The sequence below is a fragment of the Vanacampus margaritifer genome, chromosome 8, assembly GCF_051991255.1.
Source record: "Vanacampus margaritifer isolate UIUO_Vmar chromosome 8, RoL_Vmar_1.0, whole genome shotgun sequence".
In the NCBI taxonomy this organism is placed as follows: Eukaryota; Metazoa; Chordata; class Actinopteri; order Syngnathiformes; family Syngnathidae; genus Vanacampus; species Vanacampus margaritifer.
Window position 1 is genome coordinate 18,668,012 of NC_135439.1, and position 25,141 is coordinate 18,693,152.

The 25,141-nt window shown below is 38.3% G+C and overlaps 1 protein-coding gene across 5 annotated transcripts in view; it reads right to left on the reverse strand.

The window, feature by feature from the left end:
* ndrg3a (ndrg family member 3a) overlaps positions 1-25,141 on the reverse strand; it is a 34,500-nt gene that overhangs the window by 6,816 nt on the left and 2,543 nt on the right. For 2 of the 5 annotated variants that reach the window (XM_077572838.1, XM_077572839.1), the window contains exons 2-7: positions 13,027-13,108; positions 8,466-8,498; positions 1,823-1,928; positions 1,617-1,737; positions 381-443; positions 227-287 (exon numbers count right to left, since the gene is read on the reverse strand). In XM_077572838.1, the coding sequence (XP_077428964.1) occupies positions 227-287; positions 381-443; positions 1,617-1,737; positions 1,823-1,928; positions 8,466-8,498; positions 13,027-13,083 (441 nt within the window). In that variant the 5' untranslated portion in view covers positions 13,084-13,108. Of the gene's footprint in view, positions 1-226; positions 288-380; positions 444-1,616; positions 1,738-1,822; positions 1,929-6,100; positions 6,438-8,465; positions 8,499-13,026; positions 13,109-14,955; positions 14,981-25,141 lie in introns of those variants that run through there. The other 3 variants (XM_077572837.1, XM_077572840.1, XM_077572841.1) reach the window with 3 other exon arrangements.

Below are 25,141 nucleotides of genomic sequence, written 5' to 3' on the forward strand. Positions count from 1 at the left end.
ACAAGTAATACACTTTTTTTAAAAACTAAAACTAATACTGAAACTAACTAAAACTAAGCATATATGAAATAACAGAACCACCAACTAAAATGAAAAATTCCAAAACTATAATAACCCTGGTGATAATGAGAGGTGGGTGCAGGTTGAGAGAATTGGGAGGAACAGAAGAAAAAAAAAATCAAAGAGCCAAGGTGGATGGACGTTGTGGTGCAGGTGAGGGACTCACGGCAAAGCGGCTGAGGACGTACGCTCCTGCTCCCACGCCAATGCCGATGACGCTGTTGACCCTGCAGGGAAGCCGCCAGTTACAGCAAGACTGTAGACTTGTTACTCAATGCATGCACACAATTATTCACCAGCCATCATCTGGCGGTACTCACTTAAGCCGAGTCATCACAGATGGCAGCATTTCAGCCAACTCATCCATAGTTGGATAGCGATAGCTGGGGAAAGAGGACGCAGCTGATCACGAATGAGCACGTCAAACTCCTCGGGTCACTTCTTTATGAGCAAGTTGAGATCATCAGCAAGGTATATACAGTACAAAGTTTGGAGACTAATAGCATGTACTTCCATTAGCAGCTCACTTAAGTTCATTTATATAGCACATTTGAAATATACTTTACACAGATCTGATTGGCTGGATCAGGTCAATAGATATTCAGCATTTTATGCAAAATCAGTGATCGTTTGTAATGTCATAATTAGCAGATTGATTAGTGACGCCACTGATCGGATTCGCGTAACAAAACATTACAGCAAACACTGGAATGTGTGTGTGTGTGTGTGGGGGGGGGGGGGTATGTTTTCGCTCTGTTTTCTGTGTATTGAATGCTTTTCAGCGTTTTTAGGAAAATCTTTAAGGTTTAATTGTTATTTTTCATAATGCATTTCAATGGGTCTCAATTATTTTGCCTATTTGTAGGTGAATAGCGACATTAATAGCGAGGGTTTAAGTGAACAGGAAATAAACAAGTTGTTTGAATAGATATATTGATCCATCTTCTGATGGGAGATCGGTTATCATTTTTATTTTTTAAACCCCAAAATCCTAATCATGCAAATCCAAATTTGATACACAAGGTAACTCACATAGTTATAAAACATTTAAATGCAAAGTAAAAAAAAAAAGTTTTCTAAAATTACTAAAAGAACCCCCCCCCCCCCAAAAAAAAAGCTGATTTAAAAAATCTTAATCATAAGTACAGGGGGAAAAAAAGAAACTGTTTTGAACCTGAAACATTTACACTTGGAGCTAGCTTCAGTTCTGTTCGCAGCTTGTTCCATTTATGTGCAGCATAATAGCTAAATGCTGATGCACTATGTTTGCTTTGAATTCTGGGCTCCACAAATTGACCTGCAGTCTAAATCAGTGGGTTCTCCATCCTCGAGTACCCCTATCCAGCCTGTTTCAAACCATCAGCTAATTAGCAAGCTCTGCTTTGAAGCCTGATAATGATCCTCAGCTGTGTTGGCTATGGGAGACATGGAATACAGGCTGGATAGGGGTTGAGAACCAGTGGTCTAAATGACTAGAAATGGGCACAGCTCCTGTATTTGCACTAAAATGGCATTACTGTTACCAGCACGCTACAGTCATGCAAAACGCCTCGTACCCGCTGGGGAAGGGGGGTGCGCCGTCCTGCTGGCCAGGTGCATCCACGTGGACCACTGCAAAGTGCTGTGTGATCTCCTGCATGTCCTCATAGTTGAAGAGGGTGTTGAAGCACGACTTGTCTGGAAACGTGCAATGGAAGGTGGGAGTCAAACAAGGGTTCAAATAGTTTGATGGCATCCGTGTTTTGATGTTCAGCTGACTCACGATTGAGGCCAATGTCGTGGTAGGTGAGGATGATGGGTCTGTTGCCCTTGGGAACGCCCCTCATTGTCACGTGAAGAACGCCATGAGGAGTCTCAATGTCATGCTCCTGCAGCAACAAATTGAAAGGGGGAGGGGGGGGCAGTTAGGAACGGAACTTGATTTTTGTACAGTAAGTGTGTCCTACACAAACAACAAAATGAAAGTCTTTTTTAACTCATTCACTGCCAAAAAAAAAAAAAAATAGATATTAAAAATTAGGAGCAACAGGCGATTATTATTTTTTTTACGTTTAGAACAGATACATAATTTTTTGATTATCGTGAGTTAACTAGTGAAGTCATGCGATTAAAAAAATTAATCGCCTGACGCTCCTCATTTTTTATAATCGTTTTTTTTGTGAAATTCTTTGTAATTTTTTTAATATTTTTTCTTAAAGAAAAAAATATTAAAAACTAGGAGTGCCAGTGTTAATCACAATTAATCACATGACTTCACTCATGATTAATTACAAATTTTATTTCTGTTCTAAATGTACAATAAAAAAAATCTAAGTTTTCATACTCTTGTTAACAAAAGTGGGGAAAAAATGTTAAACTAATAGAAATAGTTCAAATGAATTTTTGACGTTTATAGCCGTCAATGGCAGTGAATGAGTTAATATACAAGAGTGCCAATTAAGCATATTTCGCTCAACATTCCGTTGCTAAGAAGTGCAAATGAGGATAAGTGAAGAGTTTATGAACTATAAAGACCAGAAGTATAACATGTGAGGCGCTGAACTATCAACATCTGCCTTACAACAAGGAAGTATTAAAATAACAGGGTATTTTGATTGGGTCTGATTCACTCGTTGGCTGACATCCACCTTCAGTGATAATAAAACTTTTAACACAAGAGTGACTTTAGTCTCAGAATAACAGGATAAATGATTTAAAAAGTCCTATTCGACCAAAGCATTTGCATATTTAAAGAGCCTCTTTTTAAGGATGCAACGCATGCACCTCCTCTCTAGCAACATCCCCCTGTGGCCTTGGACCAACAAAACACGGAATGAAATGGTGGACAAAGATTTTTCACCGAGAAAAATGTCATTAAAAAAAAAAAAAAAAAAAAAAAAAGGTGAGGACTGAAAATCTCAGCCCTTTCACAAGTATGACACAGCAAAAACTGTTTTGCGGAGCGTCTTTGCAGAGGAATGCATTAAAATTCAGACAGCTCACACCAGCTTCATTCTATTCATCTGTTTTCTTTTGAATTGAGCATGAGGAAGACCCACTTTAGTCACACAGCATTAGAGTAAATAATTCGGCAGATGCTTTTGTGATTTCAAGACACTGCAATGTAAACGGTGAATTAAACCATGAGCAGGGTGAGCAGAGGTGAAGATTCAGGCATCCGTTTAAAAATACAGTTAAACTGTAACATTATTATGCAAAAAAACAAACATCTGAGATCTGATGTACTTGAAACAGCGGGCAGGTCTTTGCGCTCTGCTGGTCTCAAGGCCCTCGGGATGTCAATAGAGAAAAACACTCTGGGTAGAGCAGAGCAGGTATACAGCACACTGCCATATTTCTGGATATGTATTTGGATGCATCAAGATGATGGACACGGGTCGCAACCTCTACAAAAGGTGCTGACTGCTGAAGGTTAGTTGTCAGAGCTTCAAGGACAAGGCTGCAGTAAATTGAATGAGAAATAAGTGATGGACACGTCAACGCTGCTCAAATGAATGAGATGCTTTCATTTTGCGTGGGCATTGGCATGGTCTAGTTCACTAAATTACGCACAACAAAACAACATGGAGGGCGCGTCATTCCATGCCAGCAGCTGGAAGCTATAATCAACACAACTACTGTACTAAATATAACCTCTCCTACAGAGATGGAATAAAACATGAAGAAATTCTCCTCCTGTTATGAAGCCAAGGGGCTTCTCACATACAGTTAGGGCTGCAATTATCCATTATTTTAGTAATCGATTAATCGAACTGAATAGAAAAAAAAGTTTTCTATTCCTTTATGCAAAAACAGGACATTATTTCATATTGACAGTAGAGAAAATGCACATTTACACAGTACATTTTGTAGAGTAAATTTGACTGTTTAGAGTGGGACCAAAATAGGCTCAGCTTTTGAGTAATATTTACATTAGAGAGTAAAATAAAGAATTGAAAAAACTAAAAACTAAAATAAAAGTCACTCAAGGGTTGATGAACGAAATCATGACCTTCAGCTTGGGAGACTGTCACACTACCGCCTGAGCTATGCCCCTCCTACTGTTTGCTTATATCCAAGAGGAGACCAAAAACATAGTGTTTGCATCGTGACAAATTTACTCTTCATTACTGTGTATAAATTAAGATTAAGTTACTGAGTCGGTCCATAACGTGTCAAAAAATAGGAAAGATGTTGATCATTGATTTCCAAAGTAAAAGCAGATGTTGAAAAGGTTTTATTTTGATTCAACATAAACAACTACAGAAATCTGAGAATATTTACTGGTGAGAGGCTGAAATTCTGAGAATTTGGATAATTCTAATTTAAACAAGGTCTCTAAATGACTGAATCGATTGAATAATTATCGATTAATTTGATAATTGATTAGTTGTCTATTAATTGATTTATTCTTCTACCTCTACATCCAGTGTGATGAAATCAAATTAACTTGTGTTGCGTGGATGGAGGTTGTTACAGGCACATAGATACATAAGTGCTGTGTTAGCATTTTAGCCAAAGACGTCGACAAGGACACAAGAAGACATATACATGTTGCCCACTATATATGGGGTAATAAAACCAAGCAAGACCCACCAGCAGAATTTGAGAACAAGTGGGTAGGGCAGAAAAAAAAAGATGAGATGAAACAGAGCGTGAAAGGAAGAAGAGATAGGCTGACAGATGCAGGTGCAACGAGAAGTCTGGTATGACTAACTGAATTGGAAAGGAGACATCAATTTGAATATATCATGCCTTGCCCAAAAAAAGTTACGTTGCAAAAAGAGAAGAGAGGCTAACACGTGAGCAAAGCGGTTGTCAAATGAGAGGAGGAGGAGAAGGCATTTGGTGTCCATTTAGCTATTGGCAAGGTTTGGGTTTAGAAGCAGTATCGATCTGGGAGATGCATCTCAAATCATTTCCTGTCCAACGCGTAAAATATTCAGCGCGGCATCATGATGGGAAAACATACTCAGGGTGGGGCTGTTTGACTGCAGCTCAGAACCAGTACAACACAGCATTGGCCTTTTGTTTGTGTGGCTGCTTTGAATGGGCAAGCCTAGCTTAAACAGGCTTTGTGGTTGAGGAGGTTTCTACGGGCAACCGGAGGGTTAAGATATTTATCAAATGAGGGTGAGGTGGAGGAAAGTAGGAGCAGTATGTCATGCTGTCCCTCTTCCCGCACTCTTATCTTTCCCCTCAGCCTGTTCGCCCCACCCTGCCTGGAATTATATCAATCACCCATGAGGGCAGCATTACAGGGCAGAAAGCCTGACCAGTCAGAAATTGACAAATGACGCAAATACATTAGCATACACGTACACCTATTGATTGCATAATAAACATTTGCACGCTCCGCAGCATTAATACTATATTACTATCTATTAAAATGATACTTAATCGTTATTCGCCAGTGACGCAAAACACAATCTTCCAATCTGCAACACAGTCAACATGCGTGTGTCATCACATCTGGAAAGTGCAGCTTCAAGGTCTCTGCAGGTGAGGGAAGAAGCTGCTACATTGGATTCGAGTGTGTTGTTGCTACAATGTGTCGAGATTTGTGACCCCTTCCAGAAAAAGAGCATGATGGACCGACTTTGACCCCCCCCCCCCCCCACACACACACACACACAATATTAAAACACGCATGTGGTAGCGACAAACACGCATGTGGTAGCGACAAACACGCATGCAACCTCAAACATATATGAACCTGCTCGACTTAGACTCTCTGGCAGGCACGTACACATCTATGAGTTGCACGAAATTCAACATACGCATCATGGCACTTCATCTTTAGCATTTTACAGACTGAGCTGACTCCAAGTGTGGACATGCATACACAGATACACACCAAATGGTCATGCCATACTAGCAGCTGCCCATGAATAAAAAACAAAAAAACAAAGTCCCTGCTGTCTACCGGAGATGGTGACAAGGACCACCAAGAGCTTTGTCCTTCCCAGCTGCGATTGCTGAGTCTATGGGGAAATCACACATTAACCCACCCCAGTCACAAGCATCCAGTCAGGTGTATCAAGATGCATTTGTCACTCACCACTCCATTCCCAGAGCATGCAATCTGGTCCAGATCCAGAATAGCTGACATTGTTCCCCCACACTGGAGAGTAGTGTGTTATGCTATGTATGAGTGTGTGCTAGGCAGCTTTGAAGAGCTCCGAAAGGAGGAGGAGGGGTTGGAAGGAAAGCAAGGGATAAGGTTTGGTGGCAGCGGTAACAACAAGACGGAAAGAGGAAGGGGAGTAACACAGCAAAGGGAGCGAGGAAGAGATGTGCAAATCTGAATGAAAGCAGAGGATGCGGTTCGACCCGAAGAGGGAGGAAGACGGGCAACGGCACAGGGGAGGAGGAGTGGGAGCACGCAGACTGTGCTTGGTAGTCACAGTTCGTCCGCACATTCAGTTTACAGTGCATCTAATTGGATTGTGGAGGGTCAGGTGGGTAGAGGGTGGAGCCATGGGGGAAAAACAGAATGGGGAGGAGAGGTGGGGTGCACAAGGGGTTGGAGAGAGTGGTGATGGGGTGCAAAGGATGCAGAGGCCATCCAGGAAAATAGGAATGCTGCTGACATCTTGCAGTCACACAAAATAGGGGAGACAGACTTTGACCGCTCGAGCTTCTACTCACATATTCATCAGCAAAACAGGCTATCCTCAACTAAATGAACTGTGTACACATTCACATGTACTAAACCTTTGCCATATATGCATAAAAAAATAAGAATATGAAACATTCCCTACTAAAGATGGATTTTGTGTGTTAATATCATCACTGTGTTACAAGGTTACTAGAAAATAAACCCAAAAAGAAAACTCTTCTCATCAAACTATGACAACAACATATGAGAGGATCAAACTCAACTGAAACCATCTTGGAATCATTTGCTCTTAGTTCAGTTTACTAATTTTGAGCTCTCTTTCTTTGTCCTTTCCAGTTGAGAACAGTAGAGGACGCCTGACTAAAACGAGTCAGGGATAACTGACAACCCCCTGCAGCCAATAGCCAGCAGCATGGGCGGGACTAAAGGAAAAACATTGGAATTTCATTGGTCGGACGATGAATCAGCAAACTTGGTTGTACACTAACTCCATTTTAAATTAAACTCGGCGATAAGAGGGCGCCACTGTCCCAAATATACCGTCTGGACAAAAGTATTAGAACAGCTTTCATAACGCTTACTAGAATTGAAAACAAAATGGTGTCGGCTTTGTTCTTCATGGAAAACATTCTACTACAAATGACAACCTTTTCTGCTACATCCACTCCACTCACGTGGTATGTCAACACATGCTGGTGCCTCAACATTGTCAAGTGTTTTAACAAGAAGCTGCTTTCTGCAGAACACACAATGTCCAATTCAGGCATATTTAGAGTTGTCAGACTACTGTTTTTATTTATTGAATGTTATAACTCTATATGTATGAAAAAGTCTAACTGCGCTGACATGGAAAACACAAACAGTATAATTTGAAGTCACCAGCGCTTTAGCCTCACAATAAACTAGCTAATGGTGCCCTCTCCTGGGCACAGTTGGAAACTGCCAGGGATATGTTTTATGTAGATGGTTGAAAGAAGAAGAAAACTCACCAAAAGAACAGGGAATAAAGTCAATAAAACAGAAATAAGGCAGTATATATTAGACTGGGAAAAGCACGCTACAAATAATTTAATATAACAATATAACATAAAACACAGAAATACAGAAAATGTAAGTTTACTGCTGTTACATGTCTTTAAGTATACACTCGAGCATTTCCATTTAGATGAAATATCCCTGTGTTCTTAAGTAAAGCCCTGCAGTGGCGTGGGCGGAGGAGGCTGAGTCACGCCATGCTCAGTCCAGCAGGGACGTCATAAATAGCACGGGACTGCAGCACCACACCCTCTAACAGAGGTCTCAGTCATATTGCCTTGTCTTTCCAGGCAGCTTTTAGTATGAACACTGTAATGCTAGTGGATCTTTAGAGGCACAAACATGGATAGAAGGTGGCCATGCTTCCTCTCCAGTTGTTGATTTATCACAGCTACAGCACAGAGTGATTTTGCATTAGTGATGACGCAAACTGCTTTCTAAATGATCACTTCACAAAAATCTTATATGGACTAAAATTAGATTGTCAGACTACTGGCAAAATAAGTTTTTTTTTTTTTTCATTCAAAATGGGCCAACATATTCAGACATGTTCTATGCTGTTAGAAAATAAATTAACAATGGTCTGTTTTGCAACAGATAACAGGATAGTGATAATTTGCCTTTTTTTTTTTACATCAGTATGTTTTGTTTCAGTACAATGAACATTATTGTTGGAAGGCAATGTTCACATCTAGTTTAACAAACAACCAAGATCAATATAAATATATTCTCATAACAACAATAATGGACAGACAAGAGACTCACTCACCTGACAGTCAAAATCCTGAAAATTGCGTGCATTCTGTAAAAAACAAAAAAAACATTATAAACATGGGCTCGTAGAGCAAAATAAATAAATAAATAAAAAAGTGCATATTAGTATTTTTTTAAATTTATTTTATTTATTTTTAAATCGGTTTCAAATGAGAATTTTATCTTGATTAGATTTGCATGTGGTTGGTTCTTGTGAATTTGATTTATTTTGTTTGCCTAAAATGAGGCTTTTATCACTTGCAATCTTAAAATCATTCATCATTTAAAAAAAAAGGTTGTATGTGCACATTGAAAAATCTTATTTTCAACTAAACAGTGCAAATTCTGGAGAAATTGCATGTGAATGGTGAAAAACTGAAACTGAACTGAAACACTGTGGGATGTAATGTGGAATGACGGGAGCTGTCCAGAACGAGTTGACAATTTGAAGTTGGAATGGTTTGAATCGGTAAAAAAAAAATAATTGGAAATTGGAGGTCAATTTCTAGAAATGTCTTTATTTGGGGCTTTTAGTTTTAAAAATGGGAGCATTTGGGGAATGTGGATAGATTGAATACTTTTAAGCTTTTGAATGGTTGAAATTTAATTGTTGAAGAAATGTTCAAAAAAGGAAAGAAAATTTTAATAAATATATATATACTGTATCAGTCAGTCCCTGACAAAAGTCTTGTCGCTTATCCATTATGTAGAAACACCAGCTTATAACCTGACTTTTAATTAACCCATTGGTTTTGGAAATGGCTCAAGCTAAAACCCTCCCAAATGATGTTTAACATACAAAAATACATTTGCTTCACTGAAGAAATTTTGATCATTTAATGAACACAGAAAGGTCAGATTTTGGCAAGACAAAAGTTTTGTCGCCTACAAAAAGTAATGTGAAAATGGAACAAATAATTTACTTCAAATACAAAAAAAGTTACAGAACATCAGAGAATGAAGTAGTGGTGCTGTGAGATCCATATCTAATATCTTGTATGACTTCCATGAGCTTGAAGGACTGCATCCATGCGGTTCGGCAATGATTCATACAAGTAATCAGGAATAGCAAAGAAAGCAGTCTTACATGCCTCCCAGAGTTCATCAAGATTCTTTGGTTTGGTCTTCCATGCTTCCTCTATCATTCTACCCCAGCATGCTCAATGATGTTCATGTCTGGCGACTGGGCTGGCCAGTCTTGGAGCACCTTGATCTTCTTCGCCTTGAGGAACTTTGATGTAGAGATGGAAGTATGCGATGGAGCGCCATCCTGCTGCAAAATTTGACCCTTTTATGGTTGGGAATGTAAGAGGTAGCAATACGTCTTGATATTTTAGGCTATTGATATTGCCTTCCAGCCTGCAAATGTCTCGCACGCCCCCATACTGGATGTAGCCCCAGATCATGATTTTTCCGCCACCAAACTTAACTGTTTTCTGGGTGTATCTCGGATCCAAGCGGGCTCCAGTAGGTCTTCTGCAATATTTGCAGTGGCTGTGATGTAATTCAACCGAAGATTCATCAGAGAAATCCACCTTCTGCCACTTTTTCAGCTTCCATCCTTTTAGCCTTGGCAAATGCCACACGTTTTTTTAATTGCCTTTTGTTTAGTACTGGTTTCTGGGCACTGATTCGACCATGGAGGCCATTTCGAGACAGAAATGGCTGTTCTGGTTGACACGGGGACTTGAGGTGACCAGGCCTGGTGGAGCTCTGCTGCAGTGGAAAAGGGGCTGGCCTTGGATTTTTGAGCCAACAAACGGTCCTCCCGAGCAGTTGTCTTGCGGGGTCTGCCAGACCTGGGCTTGTCAAAAACATCTCCAGTCTCTTCAAATCTTTTTCTTATCCTTTGTACTTGACGCTAAGACACATTGAAGGTGTCAGCCACCTCAGCAGTGGATCTGGTCTTTAAGGTCTGGTGTGCTGGAGTTCTTTTTATACACACCCACTAATTGATTGGTCAACAGGTGAGGCTGGAATCAAGGATTGGGTGCATCGTTTGACAAGGCGACAAGACTTTTGTCTTTGCAAAAAGTGACTCAGTGAGCTTTACCAAGCTGTAAATGTTAGAATGCTTTTCAGCAGTTTCGTTTTGCACCAAAATATTATTTTAAAAGCTGTTAGGATTGAATTTAGCCATTTCTTGTAAAAAAAAATATTGATTAGAAATATATTTCAGGGGCATTTAAAGTCAACTTGTACCCAAGCGACAAGACTTTTGTCAGGGACTGTATATATATATATTTATTATGTGGAAAATATTAAATTTGGGGACTGTGGCAATTTTAGGAACATGAAAAACATTTAGTTGCTGGAATGGTTTGACTAGCACAAAATGTTTGCTGAGAGAGGAGGGTATGACATAGAATACAACATTTTTGTGGAAAAACTACCTAAAAAATTTTAGAAATTAGGGAATGTGGGAATTTCTGGAATATTGATTTACTTTTTTTTTTTTTTTTTTTTTTTTTACAGAATACAGTAGAACAGCCTTGTTAACAAAGAAAGCAGGTTTACAAACAAATATTTCTTGGGTTCTTGAACTATGCTTCAGCTTGAGTCATCACAGCAACCAGATGGAAGGCTCAGTAATGCTTTCTAACAACGTTTATACCGTGTGTCACGTATTTCACATACGAGTACTGTAGCTTTGTTTTTTCTTTGTTATCCTCACGGCTCCCAAGAAGTGCCAAGTGTAAATGTCATTAGAAAGCCTAATTGTATTCTTTGCACTACATGGGAAGAACTAAAAAACAGTACATGCAATGTTTTACTTCAACATCCATCTATCATGGTCCATGATAATAGTGGGTTTTTCTGCTAAACATTTATTTTTGAAGGTGTTGAAACAGATTTCCAATGTATTTAAGAAGTATAGTTTTAAACAAGTTTCAGTGTTACTACAGCATGTGGGCAGAGTAATTTAAGGCCTCAATTATGAAGCAATTATTTTTTTATTTCATTATTATTCTGTACATTACACAACAACAACACAGTTTTAAGAATATTAACTCATTCACTGCCATAAATTCATTTAAAAAAAGATTATTAAAAAATATTTTTTTTATTGTAATTAATCACATTACTTCACTAATTAACTCAATATTAATCACAAATTCTATATCTGTTCTAAATGTACAATAAAAAAATCTAGGTTTTCATACTCTTGTTAACAAAAGTGGAAAAAAAAGTTAAACTAATAGAAATAGTTCAAATGAATTTTTGGTGTCTATAGCAGTCAATGGCAATGGATGAATTTAAAAAAGAAAATAAAACATTATTAAAAATTTGGGGGGTCAGGCGTTTAAAATTTGTAATCATAATTAATTGCACGACTTCACTAGTTTACTCACATCTAATCACAAATTTTATATCTGTTCTAAATGTACAATAAAACAAATTCTAGGACTTCCTACTCTTGTTAACAAAAGTGGATTTTTAAAAAAAAAAACTAATAGAATAATTTAAATGAATTTTTGACGTCTATAGCCGTCAATGGCAGTGAATGAGTTAAACACTTCACAATATTGTTGAAATGTGTTCAAAGCTTGTGGAAGGGATATTTGAAGGCTTAGACAAGACTAAGGCGAATTTGAATTTTAATGTTGTAAATGATCAACATCTGTGTTTTTCGATCAAAAGCAATAGATACCGCAACAGAAAACGTGCACTGGCAGCAAACATCAAAGAAGGGTGTTGTGGGAATCAGTGGGGTGCACAGAGGATGCTCAACAGGCAGATTGTGATGCTCCTGGGGCTTCATTATTCACACTAAAGTGTGTTTGTGCTCTCCATATCCCCGTGAATCTATTTTTTTAATGCAGTTGCTTTTGCTCCATGGCACTGTGCATTAATTAAATGATCTCCGCTTTTCTTTTCTGGTTTAAAATGAGGCAGCCACTAGGTGGAGTGAGAGGACAGTGTCAGTGTCCGCATTCATAAGATTATCCATTTCCCAGCCTGTCTTTCAAAGGTTGGCACGTAGCCTAGAAAGAGATGTGTTCCCCAGATCAGTCATTTTAGCCACCAAGGAGGTGAGAGGCTGAGCTAATACATCAACCTGCAATGCTCTCTGCAAGTGTGGTGATTGTGAAAACCGGCTGCAGTGCATGACAAACACTCCAAACCCTTCCTGGAGAAGCCCTTTTCCATCTTATCAAAAGCTGATAATTGTGGACAAGGCGAAGGAAAATCGTTGTTTTTTTCCAGCACGCTTTGTCCCTGCTCAATAAAGTTAAAAATAAATAAATAAATAAATAATATATATATATATATATATATATATATATATATATATATATATTCTGTCCCACTTTTGCCTTTGATATTTTCCTTCTGCACCGTTGAGGACATAAATAATTCACTTTGATCAACAGTACTGCATAGTATAAATTTGTGGTCTGTTCGTGTATATGCATTGGAAGGAGTGTTCTATTCCATTAGTGGCTTTAACAGTCTGTAGTGGATATGTAATCCAATGTCTGTTTACTTTGGGATTGTGTGTGCGAGCTTCAGTGAAGAGTCGCATGCTATTTGGATTAGCCAGGGGTTACCAGCGGCCTTTTTCAACAACGCACCTTATTAGTCAGGAGAGGCTTGATCTCAGTCAGCTGTACATCCTGGAGCTCATCCATTATCCTTTTAGGTCTCCGTGAAGTGCTTCAAACAAAGGGGGAAAAAAAGACAAATCATCACTTCAACTCTTGCAAACATCCTTCCCTTATCTTTATTTCTGTTAGATAAATTAACAGCCAAAAGTTTGGACAGAGTTTCAAAACATGTCTGTAGTATGCATTAAGTCCAAGGAATTCATTATCAACATTTAAGTCAAACTTTTTACACCAAGCAGGTTCCCTTTACATTAAGTATTTCTCAGTGGTGGCCACCATGAAACATGTTATGATGGCCCTGCCACAACTGGCATTGGCCCTGTACAGTCATGACTCATGATATTAACTCATTCACTGCCATTGACGGCTATAGACGTCAAAAATTCATTTGAACTATTTCTATTAGTTTAACATTTTTCCCCCACTTTTGTTAACAAGATTATGAAAACATCGATTTTTTTAATTGTGCATTTACAACAGATATAAAATGTGTAATTAATCAAGAGTTACTATTGCAGTCATGCGATTAATTACGATTAAAAATTTTAATCACCTGATGCCCCAAAATTTTTTAAATCTTTTTTTTAATCGAGTCAGGCGGTAATTTTTTTTAAATTGTAATTGATCGCATGACTTCAATAGTTAACTCACGATTAATCACAAATTTTATATCTGTTCTAAATGTACAATATTTTTTTCTAGGTTTTCATACTCTTGTTAACAAAAGTGCATTTTTTTTATAGTTGAAATGAATTTTTGATGTCTATAGCCGTCAATGGCAGTGAATGAGTTAAGGATGTCATACCACTTTTTTTCCAGACTGATACCAGTTACCGTCGATACAGATACCAAGTATCAATACAAGTAGCCTACTTTTCGTATAAAAAAATTCCCACAAAAAACCATCACAGATCATTTAAGAGAAAGATTTTTCTGAAAACTGCATGAAATGAATGGCATATATATATATTTTTTTACATTCTTTTTGTTTCTAATTTCTAGTTCCTGATTATAAAAACGGTCACAGGAGGACAGCCGATTCTGGTATTGGCCACAATCACGACACGTACCGACTTATGAAATAAGGCCGATACCTGGTAATGATACTCGCACATGTCTACATAATATAATACAACAAGATTAACTAGTGGGGTTTCAATCAAATTGTTTCGAATTTTTTTAAGCAAATTTCACTGAAAATGCGCAAAACGGACATGCGACCTATGCCAGTTTCCAACTGTTCTTCTTTTACAAATATTGAGAGGGGACACCGCCGCTCTAGGTGGCGATTACAACATAGAGAATGATGTGAGCCACCAGCAATTTAAAAGAAGAAAAGGAAGCGACTGCACCGTACAATGACATCGTATGAGTTTGCTTTTGTAATTCTTGATAAACCGTAGCGTTTCTTTGCTGTTTTCCATCTAAAATTGCATTAATATTCACTTCTTTAATTATTTCAAATTCTTTGTGACCACAAACGTGCATGTGACGTAATATCCAGTCAAAACATGCGACGTGTATCTTTTTCAAAATTCACAATTTCCTTTTTTTGATGCGCTTCAAAATCCATCTCCTCCAAGCGTAATTTTTTGTGTGTGCAAATTTTGGGCCCTTTTTCAAATTTGCTGTGTTTCCGGTTTTATTTTTTGCATTTCTTGAAAATTAGAATAAAAATGGGTGGATGAAAACCCCACTACTAATTATTTTGTGGGCTGTCCAAGTGAGGTGTTAGTCTTTGTTTGTTTGTAAAGAGCTCCCGGGGGACAATTCTGAAATTCATTCCACAAGGAAGGTCATACATCTCGTTGTCACAGGTGGTGTGCAGACACATTAATACACACTTGCAAAATAAAATGGATCAGGCCAGGTTTAACAAGAAGCTGCAAATCGTACCTCATTAGTTTCACCCTTGGGAGTTGGACGTTTGTTGCTGTTGATAATTAGCCAACAAGATGACAGACACCAAAAAGTCCGCCCGGTGCCGAGCCCACAACTCCGGAGATTGTAATTTGCACGTCATGTGAGGACAGAGCGCTTGTAAATTGAAAACAGTCAAATCAGACTGACCCCCATACTGCAATAACAAACTGTGAATGATTTTAGATAAAGATTGCAAAAATATTAAGTCGACAACATGGCAAAAAACACTTAAGTGGGCAGCCACAACACTTCCTGGCGCAGTGAGAAAATCTTGGCGACGACCTTGGATTGCAGACATTGAATGACCTTGAAGGCCGGTTGGTTAGGTACAGCGGCCAACAAACGGTGTGAGGTACCAGCAATAATCATTTCAGTGTCAGTTACTCTCCGTTTCACCCGGCAACCCCCTGAACAGACGAGAAGCCTGGTGACGCATGAATCTGGTCAGAGGTCATCCTGCTCTAGCTAGGGATGGCGTCATTGCCCTGAAAGAAAAACTAAGAAAGCAGCAGGACGCAATCCTATAATTACATAAAACAACCTAAAAAAATCTGCACGGCTGTGAGGAAAAACAAGACCGGCAAAATCCTTGCTGACAAATCCGGCTCAACTGCGGACTAAATAATATTTAGACAAGTGAACAAGGAATAAAGAACAACAAATACTCTGCATGCTTGAGCAGATTGACCTGATCAATCCAACACTTCCTTGCGCTTGTGAAAGTGCAATGTATCAATGAATTATAAAATTGTATCTGGTCAGTCGCGCAATCTTGCTTGCTATTCGGGGTGACGTCACTAATTTGAGCAAACTAACCATCACCATCTCCCCAATTTCATCAGGGCTTTCTCTTTTGAGTTTCCCTTTGAACAGAAATTTCCTTCAGGGAATTGAGCAGCTCCACCTAATAAACCTGATTGTACTAATCAACAGAGGGCTGCTCTACTGTTGAGCATGTGCAGCCGTTGTCATGGAGACTAAGCTTGTTGCTGATGTTTATTCTAAAATGGGATATCCCCGGGGGAAGGATGTGAAACACGCAAAGAAGGGCAATAGATTGTGGTTGGAATTAGGAATGAATGAAGCATTGCTCCTTGGAGCATGCGTCGTCTATGGTGACATTTTGCCCTCAGTGACTCAAAATGACAGTGGAACGGCAACAGAATATTAGGAAGTGCAGATTTCAGCGACAGGAGGGAAATCCCATTTGCAAGTTACACCGTTTGCTGTGCTTGCCCCATCTTAACTGTATACCATTAGTGCTGATCTAAGAGCTAATGATGTAGAACATGCCTCTTGTGGCCTTGACTACAGTACGGTCTGGAGAGGAAAATCACGGTCATAAACAGCTTCTGTGATGCCAACATTCACTTTTGTCAGTTCTATCACTTCCGTACGAGGTGAAAGCACGGGATTGGTGAAAATACAGCACTATTATATTGGATTATCAATCATTCGAGAAGTCATGGCTTCATCCACACAATCATGTTATTTCTGTCATTTTCATTCATGTCAGGCTTGTGCTTTAGCCAAACATTTTGTCTGCAGATTCATCCATGTTAATGCCAATGTGACCGTGTGACCTTGTATTAACCTACTTCTGTGTCTCTGCAGCCTATTGGGCATATTGCCATGGTAATGAACGGATGAAATCAATAATTTTTGACATCAGTGTTCGCAGAATGTGTTGTGAGGATTGAGTTATTTAGTCATAGGAATAAAACAGACCATGTATGAAACTACGGTAGTTTGTACTCATTAGTAGTCTGGATTGTTTTAATCACAGACAAAATGGAGTGACCTATATTCACAGATCTCTTCGTCCACTGTCAGGAAGCTACTGTTATGAAATACAGTAACCTTACTATACTATCTAATAGGGGTGTAAATCTTTGAATTTATTCGATTTCTGGATCTGCGATTCGATTCAGAATCGATTTTCGATTAAGAATTTTTTTTGACGCAAAATGATTTGATTGACAATGATTTTAGCTTCAATCTAGAGATGTGCAAGGAATTGTAATGATCTACTCCAGTCTGACTCGCTAATGCTAATTAGCACGCTACTTGCGGCACTTTTATCACTCAACAGAACGGCTCCACACTGCAAAAAAACTACTTTTATTGGAATAACTTGATCGTACCTTTTTCCTTCTACTCTCTAATCTCTTAACAGTGTATTAGACTGCGTGGAACCACACTGCCCCTAAGTGGCCAAATCGGGTACAACATGAACAGTGTTCCAAATAAAGGCGCACACAGACAAAGGCAAGAGTATAAAATAATTGAAATTAAATCAATTTTGGGACATTTAAAATCGACTGAATCATACTAAATGAGAATCGCAATTCTTATGAGAATCGATTTTTTGGCACACTCCTACTCTCTAAGGGCTTCACGTTTATATAGACCAGTCACGATAAGACTATATTAACTTATTGTTTGATATATAAAATGGGCACAAAAGCTTTTCCAGATTTGATAAATTGTCATTTACATGGTGTTTCTTTGTTAACATACGGAATCAACATTCAGTCAGGCTGCTTCGTTCTCACTCATGTCAGTCAACTTGCTCGCCACTGTCAAAGGCGGAACTCACACCCCCACACACACACGCACGCACATACACGTGCGGCAAACAGTGTTAAAGCAGAGAGAAAGAAGGAATTAGCATACTCAGCTAAGTTTTTTGACAGCTGTAGAATACATTGAACCCTACCTATTTGCAGATGTTAGGGACCAAGCCCAAATGCAAATAGCAAAAATTCACGAGTAATTTACAAAACTATCAATTTTGGGGGATAATTGCCTGTAGCAGAAGCTTAAACTTAAATATACAGTTATGCTCATACTGTAAGTTTACATACCCTAGGAATATGTAAACTTATGAACAAAACTGTCATTTCAAACTCATCTTAAAACTCGTCATTGCGACAATGCTGGGTGTGCTTTCCTATCATACCTAGTCATTTTATTACATTTTTAACTCAGTGACACATCATTTTCTAAATAAAATAGCTCTTTATGTTTTATTTCACACTTATTTTTACTTTACTTTGAACAGCTAGCCATTGCTGTCTGTAAATGTTTACATCCTTACTTTCTTCGCCGTCAACCCCACAAGGAGCTTTGCCTCACTGTTGGACCGCAATAAAAATCTTAAGGCACGCTGCTGTTCGCTATCAAGCAAGTCAGCTATCAGATATCAGCTGGTGGCCAACACAAGCGTGACGTGTTTTTCAGCAAATAGTTGTTTGGATAGAATAAAGTGCGATTAGGCAAGTTTGCGAATAATGAAGTTATTCATTTCCAGCTAGAGGAGGCATGTGTCATCTGCCTTTTCAATGGGCTAAATTTGTGTACAACAAATCCTAATGAAAGGAACACAAGCACGTCTGTGCTCAACTGCAGTCTCAGTATTAACTAGGAACTAGCAGACTTCACACCACAACAGAAACTAGGCCAGAACAAATTCCAGAGATGCTGCTGCTGCCAACCAACAATAAAGCCTAACGTGCATGTCCCTTTTTCTTTGTGCAATGCTGGCACAAATTATTAGACATATATGATATGCTTTTTTCAGAGCCGATACCGATTATTGGTAGTCAGGGAGGCCGATAATCAATATTTGAAGCCAATATACATTTGCAGGAAAAAAATTAAAGTTGGTGTCAACATTTTTAATAATAAAATAATAATAAAAACTCCAGCACTTGACTGCTTAAATGCCTTCAAGCACATGTTTACTAAACAGCTTTTGTGATTTGAAACATGTTAAAGGTTTGGCATCAGCTTTTGCACCAACTATAATGCCAACTCCCAAATAGCCACTAATTTGCGGGCTAACTGTTAGCTCGTGGGCTAACTGTTAGCTCGTGGGCTAACCATTCACCCACACGCTAACCCCGGGATAACTCACAAACAACCGCGAAAAAACGACTATTAGGTTAGCCCGCGAGCTAACTGTTAGCTCACGGGTTAACCTAATAGCCATTAATTTGCGAGCTAGCCGGTTAGCCCGCGAGCTAATAGCACTAATTAGCGAGCTAACGGTTAGCTCGCGGGCTAACCATTCACCCGCACACTAACTCCCAAATAGCTACTAATTCGCGACCTAACTGTTAGCTCATGAGCTAACTGTTCACCCACACGTTAACCCTGGGATAACTCCCAAATAGCCATTAATCCGCAAGCTAGCCGTCAGCTCGGGGACAATTAGCTGCTAATTGCTGCTTATTGGCTGTTAGCACTGCACGAGCAACCAATCAGATGGTGCTGTGGGCGGGCCAATGCGGCAGGGAGTCAACAGCCGCTGACTCAGAGCAGACGGAGGAGAATAGCGCCCAGCAAAAATAACAGTTTTTAATATATCGGCCATCAAAACAACAAAAGAGGCCGATGCCGATATTCAAACTCACTCAAAATGCCTTTCTCCTCCAACTTAATAACCACTCTAATGCAAAGTCACCAACAAACTTCTGTAGTACTTCTTGGCATATGGTAATAGGTTTTACGCCAGAAGAAGGCAGCAAAAAAATGGACCTTTCAGCAGAGTAAAAAACGTGGAGTACTTGCATAAAATACTTGTGGCTCCTGCGCTAAAGGCAAATTCAGCGGGAACACTAACATTAGCATATTTTCTTCCTCTGACAGTATCACAAAAACGATGATGAAATACCTCTCTGATGTCTTCGTCTGCCTCGACTCTAACATAGCCGGTCTATTCTTATCTGATAGTTGCTTTGAAACCGAAAACAGGTCCTTTAAGACAGTTGAGTTTGAATTTCAGAATCGATAGAGGATGGAATTTCAAAAACAGAACACAATCTGTTGAAATAGCTACTCATTTTTTTAAAAGTAACATTCGGCTAATATTTTTGCTAACCCGCACGCTGAAGCATTAGAAATGATATAGCGCAGGAGGATATGACTCATGTCGGCCTATTTATTGTTTCAGTTATGAGTGGATTTTATTTGAGTCTTTTTTCTTAATAATCAGGATCAGGGTCTATTTTATTATTTTTATTCAAGTGCATTTTTTTTTGTTAACAGACTGAGTGAGAGTCCATTTTATTTATCTTGGATAGTTACAATTAGGTTTTCATTATATAGTTCTAATTTTAAACATTCTCAAGAAATAATAGTTAATCTTTAAAAAGGGTGGAATTGCATTATTATACGTTTATAATTATATTAGTTGCGAAATAATTGGAAAACCACAATATTTTTTTATCACAATATTTTCTGGGGCAAAATTTGTTATCACAACAGGCCTAATTGGAACATGCACATGGACACACGCACATACACACACGCACACACACTTTAGTGGCGTGGGATTGATGCACATCTCTTGAACAAGGGCAACTGCATCTTTTTATAGGGGACATTCTAAAGTGATTGTTCATCCATAAAATGATGAATGTGCAAGAGGACCAGTCTGGTTTATTAAAGACTATAGTATAAATTCAGACAGTGCTGCAGCGCCAATGTGTCTGCAGGTCCTGCCCACCAGACACACACAGACCACTAAAAATATTATACCACCTTTTTATGGATCATTAATCAATAACCAATTAAGCATGCATATATCCGTTATATGCCACCCTCAATGAAAACACAAACATAGTGTGGAGCCCACTCCCTCCAAACTGCAGTGCCTAAGAACCAGTAAGAAACATATCAATTCTGAATAAAATTTGACTCCAGAGAAACAAGATCTTGCTCACTTTTATTCCACTAACAATCATCAAACATTCTTCAAACTTTCCGGAATGATTCACTTTCCAAATGAAGGACTGACATGATTCTCAAAGCACCAAAAGTCTAACTCAGGGATCAGCCTATTAAATAATTACATCATCAATTGAGAGGCCACTTCGGAGCTAAAAGAGCAGCAATGATGCACATCTACATCCAGGAGACCGTGATAATATTTCAGACGGTTAACATTAATGTTTCAGATTTGAACTATCGTCACTGCCTTTTATTTAGCGCCTCTGAGAGTGGCAGGAACTTTTCAGCTCTTCCCACAAGGCAGCCAAGATGACAGCAATGTATGTTTCTTTCATGGTCGCATTTTGATTTTGATAAGACTAGAGATGGAAAAAAAATTCAAAGTAATGCCCCAACTGTGACCCCAATGAGGATTAAAACAAAAAAAGTGTCATATTTGCGTTAACTTTATTTCATGGTTTGTGTTTTTGAGCAATATTTGATTAAAATAAAACATCTTCATAAATACAAGTAGAGTTGCAATAATCAATCAATTAACAACTAACAGATGATCAAATTAATTGATTATTATTTTTGATAATGATTTATTGCTTAGATAATTATTTTTTTGAATATTTTATTTAGGATTTTTCCACATACAATAAAACAAAGACAAAAAAACAAAACAGAAAACAAACAACAAACAACAAATAAACAACAGATGGATTGTCATCATGTTAAAAAAATTGCACACAGAGAAAATGAAATGTAAATGTAAATATTCGGACAGCGGCAGAGCCTATAATACTAATTGATTGCTGAGTGATCAAGTAGTTAGTAGCTAGTATTTAGTTGCTGAGTGATCGAATAGTGTCAAAATAAGATAACTTTTTTATTTATTTAAATTGTCCAAATATTCGGAAACTTAGCGTATCAACCTGTAAATATTCTCTAATTTCTGTAGTCCTCGATGAAAGCAGACTTATCATTTGTTTTGAATAAAATAAAACATTTGCTTTTACTTTGGAATACATTTTTTTTGTATTTTACACACCAAACCAGTAACAAAAAAAATTGTGAAAAAAAATCAATATTTGGACCGATTTCTCTTTTTGAGCGTGACATCGATTCATAAAACCATAAGTCAATTGTTTTAATATCTCTTTTCCTATAAACTAACAAGAAAATAGAATTTTAAAGGCCAATTTTTTTGTATCTATCTTAGTTTTTTTCTCAAAATGTACTGATGGCATGAATTTAAAAGTATTTTCCTACATTTCTGAAAGACCTGACTTATTGCACTTCATGACAATTCAAAATATTTTTAATTTATATTTACAATTATTTAATTAAAATTATGAAAACATTTTCATCTCATCCATGCTGATGACAATGTAACTGTGTAAGACTTAAGTGATTATAACACTTTACTTTCATTTTTAATCATGTCCTTGATATTTAAGAAGAATCTATGTTCCATAATTAATCAATATCGGATTGAAATGAAGTGAATCGAATAGAATAGAAAAAACTCGAAATCGAATCGAACTGAACTCTTATAAATCAAATCGATTGAGGAAATTAGAATCGATACCCAGCCCTAAACTGAATCATAAATAATTTATGTTGGTGTATTTTCTACACTGCCCATTTGAAAAAAAGTTACAGAAATTAAAATGTTATTCTTTTTTATTATTATCTAATTTTACTAAATTGCTAGTTGGCTATAAATCAGGCTGAATGGTCTGGCGGTACTAGCAATTCACTACAAGCTGTTTTGAGCGTACCTTCTTATATTAAGTTAATGTCGGGTACACAAAGATGATCCATAACACACATCTACACTTTTGAGCCAGCAGTCAGCAAAGCCCCGATTAACTAATTGCTGGAAAGATGATTGTGACAGATTATCCAATGCCATTTTTTAAGCCTCCCAAAGACTGTTTTGAGGGGGTGGTCTTGTCTCATGAAAATGACCAACCGCTAACCCTGCCTGTGTGCTCCACAATCGAACACAAGTATTGCTATCCGGTTTTCACAGCCTACAGTGGGAAATGAAAGCCATAGGGTTCCAAACTGCAGCATGACGAGCTGGACTGTACAAAACGGACCTGGTGGAAACTAGGCTACAGCAGAATATGAAATGAGAGCTGCGTCTCAAGCATGATGTGAACCATTCAAGTGCAGCAGGGAGCTTATGAAGGTTTGGACTGCTGTGACCTCAGCCTCACACACTGCGTGGAAACATTAGAAAATGCCATTCATAAAACATTGAACACAGTCCAGAGACATGAGAGGTCGTGTGCCAAGACCTCAGACTGCATATGCCCAGCACGTCCTGCAACAATCGGCGTGCGGTATCATAAGATCACAACCTCAGCTGATAGAGCGGTCCATGTGGTCAGCGTGCCTGCCATAAAGGCGAAATACAGACAACTCAATCTCCCTGAGAAACAAACGCTCTTCTGACGGCGCCCCTCTCAGATATCCGCTGTGGAGGTGGACGGCGTCCTTGGCAACCTCAACTCAGCTGATGGTGGCACTTGAGATCGAATGACCTTTTTCGCCATCATATTAAAACTCATTCACTGCCATAAATTCATAAAAATAAGAAAAGATTATTAAAAATGAGGGGCGACAGGCGATTACCATTTTTAATGGTAATTAATCGCATGACTTCACTCGTTAACTCACAATTAATCACACGTTATATCTGTTCTAAATGTACAATAAAAAAATAATCTAAGTTTTCATACTCTTGTTAACAAAAATGGAATAAAAATGTTAAACTAATAGAAATAGTTCAAATTAATTTTTGATGTCTATAGCCGTCAATGGCATTGAATGAGTTAAGCTGTTTTCTTCTCTCAGCAACCTTTGCAACATGCAAGTCTTAACACACCATTGTAGCATCTGCTTAACTTTCATTTTAACAAGAATGAATTCAAGGGATCAGAAATAAGGCACAGTAACGTCCTAATAAACAGTTTAGAAAGTCTTTTTTTTTTCTCCATGTGTATCAAAACTAGGTCTGAGCAATACATCAAATTCAAATCGACATCACAATGTAGTAGAAATGCAATTTTACAACCACAAAAGCTACAATATGAACAAAAAATATATATAATTTGTCAGTTATATTTTCAGGGGTGCCTACTCATGCTAGCTCAAAGGCCAGATGGAGGAAAATATATTACCAAGTGGGCTGGATCGGTAAAATCATGGTTTACAACTTCAAAACAATTGGCGTCAATTATGTGTGCATCTCATGAAACATGTACAACTGTGGTTGAAATTCAAAGTTTTGTGTGACTAAGACAATCAGAAAATGCTGGTAATGTTGGACAAATGACAAATAATTACAATTACAGCAATTTCTGGACTATAGGGCGTGCTAGCTAAATTTGGGGAATACTCGAGTTTGTTACACATATAAGCCGCACCTGACTGTAAGCCGCAGGTGTTTTAATGTTACCGCACCGGGTTCCCACTACTTTCTTTTTCATAATGAGGGCGCAAATTGTCTCGCTCTCGTTCTGTATTTGGGCTCACTTGGTTTGTTTTGCTCTGCCTGACGCTCTTGCGCTTCTTTTATAGAGCGCCCCCTTGTGATCTGATGGATAAGCCGCACCTTTGTATTAGCCGCAGGGTCGAATGCAAGTAAAAAAAAAAAAAAGTAGCGGCTTATAGTCCAGAAATGACTGTAGAACTCCTATCATAGACCCAATCACAGTGTCTGTTTAATTTTTATCCCGGGGTGCATTTTCAGTCAGAATAACACCTTGGATCAACAAGTACCTGTGCCCTTACACTTCATAGCTGCTAAAATAGAACATGAAGACAGCAAACTGACGCGCACAAGCTCAAAATACTGTTTTAAGATAGACATTGTATTAGGTTCGGGGCTAGAGGGATTCAGACTAAGGTGTGTCGGCATCAGCTGTTTTTGTTCTGCGGTTTTGAAGCTGCTGTGCAAAGATGTAATTCCATACCAAAAAACGCTTTTACAACAGATGTAGCTCAGTTAGTTAGAACAAATCACAAAGAAACACCCCACCTCCATCACAACAGCTATACCTGGGGATTGTCATATTAGCAAAAAGACAAAAAATAAAATCCACACAGAGCGGCTGTTTTCATTTCCAAGTGACAATTAACACACACACACAGTTACTGTAGGTGGACGTGATGGCACACAAGAAAGGCTGTCTGTCAGCACACCGTCTTAATTACTGCCGCCATATCTCCAGTGAATATTCTTCCCTGACATTCTCCTCCGCCAATCCTACCAAAAAAAAAGGACGTCTCACTTTATAATACACTCTAATCCCAGTAATCCATTATGCACAATTGTAATGCCTACTGAAACACAAGTAGCAGTCGTCAATGTCATTTAACTTTTATAACATTCATTTCGCTGATAATGAGACAATAACAGAGATCA